Source organism: Podarcis pityusensis, assembly GCF_964106645.2.
Source record: "Podarcis pityusensis genome assembly, chromosome: 5".
Classification (NCBI taxonomy): domain Eukaryota; kingdom Metazoa; phylum Chordata; class Lepidosauria; order Squamata; family Lacertidae; genus Podarcis; species Podarcis pityusensis.
Genome location: NC_138032.1, coordinates 81,842,435 through 81,854,843, shown reverse-complemented (window position 1 = coordinate 81,854,843; position 12,409 = coordinate 81,842,435). Strand labels below are relative to the sequence as shown.

At 48.0% G+C, this 12,409-nt stretch overlaps 1 protein-coding gene across 16 annotated transcripts in view; it reads left to right on the top strand.

The window, feature by feature from the left end:
* Positions 1-12,409, top strand: part of ZMIZ1 (zinc finger MIZ-type containing 1) — a 386,929-nt gene that overhangs the window by 328,320 nt on the left and 46,200 nt on the right. For all 16 annotated transcript variants that reach the window (XM_081007653.1, XM_081007652.1, XM_081007657.1 and 13 more), the window contains one exon: positions 6,209-6,344. In XM_081007653.1, the coding sequence (XP_080863779.1) occupies positions 6,209-6,344 (136 nt within the window). The remainder of the gene's footprint in view (positions 1-6,208; positions 6,345-12,409) is intronic.

The following is a 12,409-nucleotide window of genomic DNA, read 5'->3' as shown; positions in this document are numbered from 1 at the left end:
GGAATAGAACTAACTGCGAACAGCTCAGCCGGCCTGTATTTATAGGCAGCCGGCTGTCAACATTGTAACCACAACAGCCCAGAGTTCCCGCCTAAAATAACTGCCGCGGACCTGAGTGAAAACTATCTACAGACCTGAGTGAAAACTATATACAGTATCCCCCTGTTGGCCCAGGGTGAAACTACACTACATAACACCCCTCCCCACCGAGATAAGGCGTTAGTTACAATCGTAATGGTTTCCTTATATACAGCACTACGCGTAATGGTTCAATTAAGCACAAAAGCATATCGGTTACATTTCCCATACTTAGACCAACAGTGATACCTGTCCAACAACATAGTCCTTTAAATAAGTTGGGCGCTTGGAAACTCTGCCAGACCACCGGGGACTGGTAGCCAAGTCCGGAGGGCCACACAGTTCTCGCTGAGGCTGTGGTGCGACCCTAGGTGGCGTTGGAACCAACTCCCCTGGATCCGCTGCTGTGGGTGGAGCCTCCGCAAGTGGAGTGGTCTGAGTCTGTTCTGAAACGGCTTGGTTCGGCTCCACGCTGGCAGTTTGTGAGGGAGGTGTAGGTGGGGCCTCGCCATCTGTACGTGTCTCTTCTGGAGCCGCAAGCGCAGTTGGGGGCACCTCGGTAGTGTCCAAGTCCCCAACCCTGCGCCTAAGCTGGTCTATGTGCCGTCGCCACAAGCGTCCGTCTTCGAGTGCCACCTGGTACGAGCGAGGTCCAGTGACTCCCACTACTGTGGCTGGCACCCAAGGGATGTCCCCCACATAGTTCCGGGCAAAGACCTGGTTTCCTGGGACAAATGACCGTGGTGCGTTGGCACAGCCTGGGGGTTCAGCCACGGCAAAGTCTGGGTGTAGCCGGTCGAGCGGTGACCTGAGGCGGCGGCCCATAAGCAGTTCAGCAGGACTCCTCCCTGTAGCCGCATGAGGGGTGATGTGTTGCACGAACAAGTATTCGGCGACCCGCTCATGCCAGTCTCCCCGGTCCAGGCGCGCCAGTGCCTCTTTTGTCGAGCGCACCATTCTTTCCGCTTGCCCGTTGCTGGATGGATGAAAAGGTGCCGTTAGGGCATGGCGGATGCCCAGTCCCAAAAGATACCGCTCAAACGTGCCTGACGTGAACTGCGGTCCGTTGTCAGAGACAAGGACATCAGGACACCCATGCGTTGCAAACAGGCCTCGCAGCACCCGGATGACAGCTTCGGTAGGGTGGAGGGCATCAGGGCGACCTCCAGCCATTTGGAATAGGCGTCCACCGCTACCATAAAGGTCCGGCCGTGAAAGGGGCCAGCCAGATCGATGTGCACCCTCGACCAGGGTGTCTTTGGCGTCTCCCAGGTGTGTCCCTTAGCTGCCGGTGGTGCAGGCCTCGACTCCTGGCACGCTTGACAGGCGGACACCCAGGCAGTGATGGCATCGTCCATATTAGGCCACCAGACGTAACACCGAGCCAACGCCTTCATTTTGACAATTCCCGGGTGGCCAACGTGCAGAGCCTCCAGGACGCGCTGACGGAGTCCCTGGGGAATCACGACGCGGTCTCCCCACAGCAGGCAGCCACGATGAGCTGAGAGTTCATGTTGTCTGGTTGCGAAGGGCTGGAACTCCGATGCAAAAGGCCCTTGTGGCCACCCCCTCCACACCCAGTTGAGCACCCGGCTGATGGTGCGATCCTGGGCAGATGCGGAGGCCACAGTGGCAGCCGATACAGGCGCTGCCGGAAGATCCTCAATCAGAAGGAGCGATGAAGCTGGAGCCGGGTCTTCCACAAATGCTGGAAGAGGGCAACGGCTGAGGGCGTCGGCATGGCCCATCGATTTCCCCGGGCGATGGATGAGCCGGTAGTGGTAGGCAGCCAGGAAAACAGTCCATCGCAGCATGCGTGGTGAGAGGACCGGTGGAGTTGGACGATCACCGGCGAGGAGGCCCAGGAGTGGCTTGTGGTCAGTGATGAGGTCAAAAGTCCTGCCATAGAGGTATTCATGGAACCTCTTCACTCCAGCCACAAGTGCCAATGCCTCCTTGTCGAGCTGGCTGTAATTCCGTTCCGTCGGAGATAGTGTCCTGGAAAAGTAGGCGAGCGGTGCTTCTCTTCCATCTGGAAAACGGTGACTAAGGACAGCACCGATGCCAAAAGGTGAGGCGTCGCAGGCAAGGACCAGCGGCCTGGATTCACTGTACTGTACCAGCACACTGTCTGAAGAAAGGAGAGCCTTGACCGCGTTGAAGGCCGCCGTCTCCCGATGACCCCAGGCCCAAGGCGTCTTAGTGCTAAGGAGTCGGTGAAGAGGCTCAGCCACTGTGGCTTTGTGGGGCAGGAACATGTTATAAAAGTTCAGCAGCCCCAGGAATGCCTGCAACTCCGTTTTGTTCTTTGGGGTGGGGGCCTGCTGGATAGCGCGGATCTTGGACGTGGTTGGATGAAGACCGGAGGCATCGATAAGATAGCCCAGGAACTCTACCTGTGGAACGGCGATCTGGCACTTCTCCCTCTTTACCTTGAGCCCGGCCTCCTGGAACCTGGTCAGCACGGCACGGAGGCGCTCGAACAGCTGCTGGTGTGAGTCTGCAGACACCAAGACGTCATCAAAATATGGTACCACGCCCGGAAGCCCTTGCAGGAGACGCTCCATAAGGCTTTGGAAGATGCCAGGAGCCACACTCACCCCGAACTGCAACCGGCGGCAACGGAAAGCCCCCCGGTGGGTGACGATCGTCTGGGCTTCAGCAGTGGCATCATCGACTGGCAGTTGTTGATAGGCTTGGGCAAGGTCCAGCTTAGCGAAGACCTTACCCTCACCCAGGGAATGCAGCAGGTGTTGGACAACAGGAACCGGATAAGCGTGCTGCTGAAGTGCCTTGTTGATCGTGCACTTGTAGTCAGCGCAGATTCTCACCGACCCATCTGGCTTGACAGGCGTGACGATGGGGGTTTCCCACTTTGCGTGGTCAACCGGCTCCAAAACTCCTTGGGCGATCAGTTTGTCCAGTTGTTCATCCACCTTAGCCTTGAGAGCAAAGGGAACCCGGCGTGGCTTTAGCTTGATGGGGGCGACTTGTGGATCAAGGCTAAAGGAGATGGGCGTACCTGTATATTGGCCCAAGGTGCCGTCAAAAACCTCGGCAAAGTCTTTGACCAGACCCTCAGTCTCTGCGTTAGAGATGCAGTTGATGCCGGTGACTTCCAGGCCGAGGGCATCAAACCAGTCTAGCCCTAGGAGGCTTGGCCGCTGACCTTCAACCACCACCAACCGGAGCAGGCCCGAAAAATCCTTGAAGGCGATCCGGAACCGGCCAACGCCTACCACGGGAATGTCGTTTCCCTGGTAGTCTCTCAGGTGTACGCGGTGAGAGTCGAGTTGCCTTTTGGACACTCTGGGTACCAGTCTTTTGATGGTGCTCCATGACACGATGGACAGGGCAGACCCGGTGTCGATCTCCATGTCACATGGAGCTCCTTCAATGAGCACCGTGACGTTCAGCTTGCGTCGCGTAGGCGAGTCGGTTTGGCCAATCGTGGTTCCAGACGGGCAGCGGCAGTTGGTGAGAGCGAAACAACTTTCCTTGGCAGACTGGAGTGAAGACTTGGACTTGCGAATCGATGAAGGGGGGGTGTCAGACGGAGCCGATCGGCAGACCTTAGCGATGTGGCCCCTTCTGGAACACTTCCTACAGATGGCGTCTCTGAATCGACACTTGGCACGGGAATGGTTGCCTCCGCAGCCAGCACATTCCGGTTGGCCCTTGGACTTCTGTTGGAACTTCCTGCGCTCCCGCTTTGTCTGGTGCACGTCATCGTCTTCACTGGAGGATGCCTCCTCACTGCTGGCCTTTTCATGATGCACCGGAACTGGCTCCCTAGCAAGACGCGGGCTGCTGGACTTGCGGATCTCCTGGGCGGAGCGTTCAGCAGCTTCTGAGGCCACAGCCTCCTCAATGGCTTTCTGTAGCGTGAGGTCTGGCTTGGCTAGGAGGCGCCGTTGCAGATGGATGTCCCGGACCCCGCAGACGATTCGATCCATCAGGGCATCGTCTAAGTCTCGGAACTCACAGTGCATTGCAGCCTGTCGCAGGGCGGTGGTGTAGTTGTTGATTGACTCCCCCTCTGCCTGGTTCCGGTGGTAGAACGCATGGCGGGCAGCAATCTTGGACGGCTTTGGTGCGTAGTGGTTGCGGAGCTTCTCTTGGATCGTGTCCCATGGTGTTGCCTGGACTGCTTCAGGCGCAACCAACGCTCGGGCCGTCTCAAACACCTCAGGCCCACAGAGGCTGAGGAATAGGCCCCGCTTCCGCTCCTGTGATACTTCTGTCAGCTCGTTGGCTTGGAGGTAGCAGTCGAACCGAGCGAGGTAGGAGTCCCATGATTCAGAGGCTGGCGCAAACGGCGGTAGAGGCACAAGTGAAGCCATGATTCCGATGCCGGCGTGAAGGGCGATGGATGGAACACAGTGCTCTAGCCAGAACAGTCAGCTCTGAATTGGTTCTGCCCAGTGATTTCGCTCAGTGATTTCGCTCTGTGATTCAGCTCAGTGATTCAGCTCAGTTCAGAGGCTGGCCGCATCTGGCTGTGCTCTGATGTCCATCAATCCCATCCTCGTCGCCAGAGTTAGGTGGTGGGTTGACATAGCAGCCGGCACAGCGATTTCTTCAAGTAGCTCTTTATTATGGTAAGCTGGAATAGAACTAACTGCGAACAGCTCAGCCGGCCTGTATTTATAGGCAGCCGGCTGTCAACATTGTAACCACAACAGCCCAGAGTTCCCGCCTAAAATAACTGCCGCGGACCTGAGTGAAAACTATCTACAGACCTGAGTGAAAACTATATACAGTATCCCCCTGTTGGCCCAGGGTGAAACTACACTACATAACAGCTTCCTCCTTTTATCTTTATTTGTCGAGAGCATTATATGCTCACATTTGAGGAACAACTCACCCCTTGCATCAAAGCTACACTTAAGATGGATGGTTTCCATTCGACACCACCGTAATTGCGTTCAGCTTGTGTGGAGGTGCTCTGCATTTGCTTTTATGCCAACACTGGCTGCATTTACAGTTTTTCCAGAACACTTTGTTCATTTCTCCCCCTGCTTTCCCCCTCAGAACTCAAGTGGCCACAGTGTAATGTTAGATAGTGATTGTTATCTCCAGGCAACATAAAAGAGAGGGGAAAGAGGGAGGGCGAGTGCCCTTTGTTGCTGGCACATTAGTAATAATGTGCCAGGGATAAAGGGTGAGCACAATTTGATCAAATGCTTGTTGACAGATTCTTTGGCTAATAGAGAGAAGGAGCTCACAGTAGTTCTCTGTGCTTAAAATGCATTAGTCCAGAGCATAGTGTGCATGCTGTCTTTAAGGGATTAATCACTAAAAGTGAAGAGGGGATATAGAAATTCTAAATGAAAGAAAAAACAGTGAGCTTCCTCACTAAGCAACCCCTTCAGTTGTTATACCTACCCAGTTTTAAACCAGGGACCAGCAACTAGTGAGATTGGTGTTTCTTAACTTCTTAATCAGTGGACATGGTGGCATTTTCTCATATCCAAATCTGTCTGGGTTTGTGACGTCATCATGCTGACTACATGATCTCTGATTGTCTGGGACCATGTAGCTGGCAAAAGAATTATGTTGAAAGACATGACAGTGGAAAATTGGGGGGGGGGGAGTATCTGAGGAGTTGCCAAAGCCTTCCTTTCATGCTGAAAATATTTTGCTTTCGAAAACTTGGCGCAGCCCATGAAATGTAGTCGTTTCTCAGGGTGCTAAACACTAAAATAAGGCCTTGCATTTTAAAAATTGCTTTAAATAATAACTGGAGACTATTCTGATTTCAAATGAAGTGGTAAGGCTAGAAAGGACAGAAATGAAGGAAGAAGAGGGTTATGGTACACAATTTTGGTGGACCAAGGTTTTAATCACCAAGGCAAATGAAATTACAGCAGAATACTTCAGAATAAAGTTTAATAAAACAGTTTATATCAGAGATGAACCTGTGGCACTCCAGATGATCTTAAATTCCAGCTCCCATCAGCCCCATCTACTATAGCCAATGGTCAGGGGTGATGAGTTGCTTGGGTTTTTTATTGTAAGCATTATACTGGTAAATATCTAAACAATATTCTTATCCATATATGTGTGTGTGTTCGTGACTGTAATACAGAATTCATTCTTCCAACTGCTTTTGTGTTTTTGTTTCCAGCGCTGCTCTCGTCGTGGTGTGAGGAGCTGGGACGACTCTTGCTGCTGCGTCACCAGAAAAGTCGGCAAAACGACCCTCCTGGGAAGCTCCCCATGCAGCCGCCCATGAGCTCCATGAAACCCTCCCTTTCACACAGGTGAGTCCCATGCAGGCCTTTGCCCTCCAAGAGCACACACAGCATTAGTTACTGTGATCGGTGGTGTAACTGGAATGCCTGCTGCTAAATAGGGGATATAGCTGCATTTTATACGCAGGGAAGAGCGATAGAAATCCAAGCATCTTTGGAAGCTTGGCTATAATTCTGCTGCGTTTGTACCAGGCACTGATGTGAAGTGCATGAGTATGTGTTCTGATCAAACTTGAACCTCAGCCTCTTTGGATTCCACATTGCTGAATTCCTCTTATTTAGTAAATTATTTCTTATATTTCTGATCTGTGTGGAATGGCCATGTTCAGATGCATTGGTAGCCAGGAATTATACTTGGGGAGATGAGCCAATGCACAAGCCGCTCCTCTCTTCCTGGAGTGGGGAAACAAACCCAGGAGCAGCTGGTTTAGTGTTAACATGTGAACCAGAGCTTATGGTTTGTTTCTCTCCATGAGTACTGGTTCATACGTAACGCTAAACCAGCTGCTCCGGGTTATGTTTCCCTGCTCTAGGAAGTGAAGAGCCAAGTGGAGATTTCTTCAACTGCATTCATCGGCCAATTTCCCTAACCATGGATTTTGGCCAGCCTTGCATGCAAATGAGACCAATCAGTATAGGGGGGTTATGGAAAGGAGTGAGTGGCTCCAAATGCTTGCACTTTGGCACTTAAGATGGAAATCCAAGCTGGAGAAGAATTGATAGTTTTGCCCTGTGTGGTTCTCCTCCTCCCACCCCAAAGTTATGCAAGCTAATGGAGTGGCTTCATTCCATTTGCTTGCGTGGGGAGTTTAGAAACCCTGCATGGCTGAAATCTGAGGATGTGGGAGGCAGAGGGGCCTCCCTCTACATGCTAAGGGCCAGGAGGAAAGGAGCTCCTCTTTCAGCCTCAGGTTTTGTTCCTGTAGGGTTCCCCCATCCTTGTCAGTTTAAGCTAATGGAAGAAAACTTCTCCACTAGCTTGTATAGGGGTGGGGTTGGCAGAGCAAATAATTTCCCTAAGCTCTTGGATTGGGTTTGAAAAATAACCTGAGATATTCCCCTCCTAAATAAAAAGATCTCAGGTTTTCTTTCTGTTAATTCAAGGCGTTCGGAGAACTTGCTTATTTCAACATGGCGCCCTCTTTTCCCTTTCTCTGCTCCATCCTTTGAGCAAACAAGCAGGTCGAGAGGGTCATTTGGAAAAGTAAGCTCTACCTGAAACTTTCTGAATCATTTTTGGGTGATGTACCCCAAAAAGCAGAGGTGAAGTCAGCAAGGAAGCGGGTCTGCAGCACCCTCCACTCTCATTTGGCTCTGCTCAGAGTCCTTGACCACTCAGCTCACTAACACCTCTCTCTGCCTTTCTCTCTCGTATCACTTGCTTCCCCCTTATTTCCTGCTCTAGCCCCACCACCCACTTAGGATCCTGCATTCCACAGGACTAAGACTCTCCTGTTTTACTTGCTGATCCACAATTCCTCCATACACTTAACCCTATCAGCAGCACAAGGTGGCAAGGTTACACCACAAGGCAGGAAGGGTCCCCACTTTAACACAGCACACATTGTCATGAGAGTCACTTAACCAAACCCATCAAATTTCCCTCTCTCTGTGGTCTTTTGTTACAAGCTTCTCACTGAGGATATTCTGTGATCTGCCCTCATTATAATTGTACTCAAAAGATCAGAGTGTTGTCCTTTTTTCCCTGCTGCCTAGTCAAAGTTATCTGGATTCCCTCCCCTCTCTTTTGCCCCTTTCCTTCCCATGCACATTTGAGTGATGAGTGAAAAAAATAAGCAAGGACATAAGCTCCCAGGGGCATATTTATTGCATGTTTTCTTAAATACTCAAAAGTTACAGGAAAGAGACCCAGTTGCACAGAATGGAAGCTTGGCGATCCTTTTCTCTCTATATGTGTGGTGGTAGCTCTAGGACAAAGAAAGCTTGGCACACTGGCTAGAAGTAGGCAGCCAGGCAGTTGCATGAATATTAAATATATGAAATATGCCACAAATGTTGATGGGTGCCTGGCAGAAGAATTGAGGGCCATGATCTCAAGGAAGTGATATCCACATGTTCTAGCTAACAGTTATATTAAAGAGTTCACAGTACCTCTTTCTAAGGATATTATAAATAGATCTTTCAATTCTGAAAAAATATGTACCGTATTTTTTGCTCTATAAGACGCACCAGACCACAAGACACACCTACTTTTTGGGGGAGGAAAACAAGAAAAAAAATATTCTGAATCTCAGAAGCCAGAACAGCAAGAGGGATCGCTGCGCATTGAAAGCAGCAATACCTCTTGCTGTTCTGGCTTCTGGGATAGCAGCGCAGCCTGCATTCGCTCCACAAGACGCACACACATTTCCCCTTACTTTTTAGGATGGAAAAAGTGAGTCTTATAGAGCAAAAAACATGGTACTTTTTAGTGTCCTGAAACCATCAATATGTTACAGTGACTTTCCAATTTTTGGTGACATTCACACATTCAGATTGATTGTCAGAGAAATTCTGTGAATATTTGAAAGCTCAATAATACATCTTCAAATGTTGACAGTCACCTGTCAGCATGCAGTGGTGAGTGTCTGAAAAGTAATGACATTTCTACATTTGGACGTTCACACACATCCATCTGAGATTATCAGCATTCACGTGAGAATGTCAACATTTTGCACTTGTACCATTTCCCGCCAGAAACTTTGTTGTATAATGAGCATGTGATTTCTAAGGTCTAAGGTAACAGTATTCAGTTATACAGCTGCTGGTGTTTATATTAAATATACCAGTTATTATTGCTATAATTCCCAGATTAACAGAAAATAGTCTGTTCAGAGAAAACAGTCTCTGAAGTATTTTATGGTCCCCAGTAGATTTAAATTCTGGAGGCAGAGTTTCTTAGAAGACAAAGCTTTTCTGTAAATCTAGTAAGTTATCTTAAGAGAGAACTGGGAGTATTGTTGTTTTTTAGGATTTGCACAGTCTTAAACTCGGAATAAATGTTCAAGTAGCTTGTGGGTTATGTGTGCTGAGCTGTAAAAGGGGTACAGAACTGAAAACAAATTGTGGCCTGGGTATGCATTGATTTCATTGGATTGTGTGTAAACTACATTGGGAAACTACACTTGCAATTAAGGGCAGCATAGAAAATACTTCTTAAAATTAAAATTGCTGAATTGTGCCCAGTATATTCCTTTTGATCCTAAAAAATAATGAAAAGATGAAAAAGGAAGGTCTAGCATGTATATTTTGCATTTATGTTGTACATTTGAAGTGTTCAAAACAATTCCCATGCATTATCTAAATTAGCCCCACATCAGCCGGGTCAGTTTGCAGAGGAGCATGAGAAGGCTTGTCTAAGGCAAGAGAGTATGTGGCAGAGACAATATTTTAACCAGGGTGAATGTTATACCCAGCTCCAACTGCTTCAGCTACTACACGGTTTCTCTGCAGACCTTTGTGCATTTAGCATGAAGGTCTGAAGGGGATTTCTAAGTGCATTCCGTTGAACCAGTCCATGATCAGGAACCCTGATAAGACAGGGAAGAGAAGACTTGTAGGTTCAGAGACTTTGGGGGCAGGGTTTGTGTGCCCCACCCGTAGTTCAACCCTTTGCATGGTCAGGCGGAGACCTAGACATGCTTAATGTGAATTCAATTGGCAGCAGGTAATTAGAGCATAATTTTCTGACGAAATCAAGCTTTTAAAAACAATTGTAAATTAAAGAAGGCAGGCGCACACCAAACCCTGTCCTGGTTTCAACAAGAACATCTACTTAGTAGTCATTCAGAGCCATTCCTTATCCTGTTGTGCTTTGTACACTTAGTAAGGTGCTTGTTGCAGCTTGTATAGCACATGTTAATGCTTTGCAGTGTCAGTAACAATGTCTGCAAACACACAGCTGCTCATTGCAGCATTTTCTGTTATCGCAAGTCTTTTTGGCTCCTTTTTTATCTCCTATCATCCCCAAATTTGCCTTCAATAGTAATTAAATGGCAATTTCCTTACAACCAGTGATCGTATTTGGATGCTTTCTTAGAGAAATCAGAATTGATTAAAATAAAGAGATGAAGTTTTTTTTTTATTAAAAAAAAATACAAGTGATTTGATTCCAGAGGTTTGATAAAATTAAATGGAAGATGAAATTAACTACTAATTCAATTAGGGGCTTTAATATTTATTAGCATTATTAACATTAATATTTTTGTACCAGTCATAGGAAGAACCCCTTTGATTATGTGGTTTGTTGAATCATATCTAGAACACAATAACGGTTTAAAAAAATACAGAAAGAACCATGACCTGGAAATGGAACTGTGTCCACAGCTGACATCAGTGCTTACAATTCATAAGCTAAATGTAGACTTACTGCATTCTTGTAATACGTAAACCATAGTTTCTTTTGGTAAAATCATTTGATAAGCACCTGCTTCGCTCTTCCTTTTCCTCAAATGATAGTGAAACGGAGAGGCTGCATAGGTCTTGATTCACAACACATTTGAGCCTACAGAAATCAAGTGCTTGCAATCATTCCTGTGAAGATGACACAGCTGTCTTGATTGCCAAGTTACCTACTACTTTTTGAAGGCTTCTAGAAAAGGGTGGGCACAATTTGGCTAAAATTGAAAGGAAGCCAGGGGGTGGGACTTGGTGGTTTTCATTAAGGTCCCCCTACATCCTCCCCCCCCCAAAAAAAAATAATAATAATCAAGCATTCTCTAGTCTCTAGATTAATCAAGCATGGAGAACATTAACTGAGAAGATTAATTTTGTTGGGTGAATAAATGTTAACTCCAAGAATATACTTATTTGGCGAAGGGGTAGGCTGCTTTGGTGCTGTTGTTCATCTGTATTTTTTAAAAAACGAGTGAGAAAGAAAATATTAAAATATGAATTCTAATAATGAGCTGTAGCATTGTTAAATGGTTTCCTCTTATGGCCCAATTCAGTTTTGAGGACAGTAAGTGATTTGCAGTCAAGAAAAATGGTTACGTGAATCTAGTCATGGTTTTCCTTCACATGAAGTGATGCTCAGGCCCTTTCCAGACAGGAACACAACAAGAGCAATAATGTGTTGGGCATGCCCTATGTCTCCCCCTCATATAACACATGAAGACCCATGTTTGTTTGAATGAGGAATCTACCTGCGTCTAAGATGCAGATCAGATTAGGAAGCAGGTGGACTCGTAACTCAGGGATTCAAGGGATGTAGTTGGGAGCTAAGGTGCAGAGCAGGACCAGCCCAAGATGTTTAGCTGCTGTAGGCAAAATGCCCCAATGATGTCCCCATCCCCACTATGCCAGCCCCCTCCCTGCTTCCAGCCCCACCACCGCAACTGCACCCTTGCCTTAAGCTGTGTGTGCACTGCCACCACAACACAGCAACAAGGACACAGCAGTGAGGGCAGCAGCACTGTGGTGGCAGCATGGTTGAAGGTCCGTGGGGCTGACAGCGGCAAGGAGGGGGTCCGATCTGCCTGCCGAGGCAAATGGCTTCACCTTGCCAGAGTCTGGTAGGGATAGCACCTGATGGGTCAAGAGCCACGCCTGTGTGGGTGTGGGGTGCTTATAGCAAAAGAGCAGCTCATGACAATAAAAATACATGATAAAATACCCCACAAAGTTAATTAAAAATCTTTAAACCAGCAGGCAAAATGCAGTTCGTTCATCTGTTCATTCATCTAATAAACCAGGTGGATCCATTTGGCTATGGACACACTCACCATTCCTGAAGGCCTGTAGGAAGAAGTATGTTTTCTGCTGATGCAGAAAACTAATCATCCAGATTTTGAGGGAATAATATTCCACAATTGGCTTGCCACCACCAGGAAGGCCCTGTTCCAAGTACCAGGTCCCCAGATTCCACATATAGCAAGAAGGGCTTTCCTGGCAGATCCTAAATAATGGACTGGGCAATGCAGAGACAATTGCCCCTTCAGATAATGGATTCGCAGCACTCAGGATTTCATATGTCAACACTATAACTTTAAATTCAGCTTGGTAGCATTTGGGAAGCCAGCACATACCTTTTATAACGGATGTGATGTAGCTGTGAGTGACCAAATCAGTCTGGC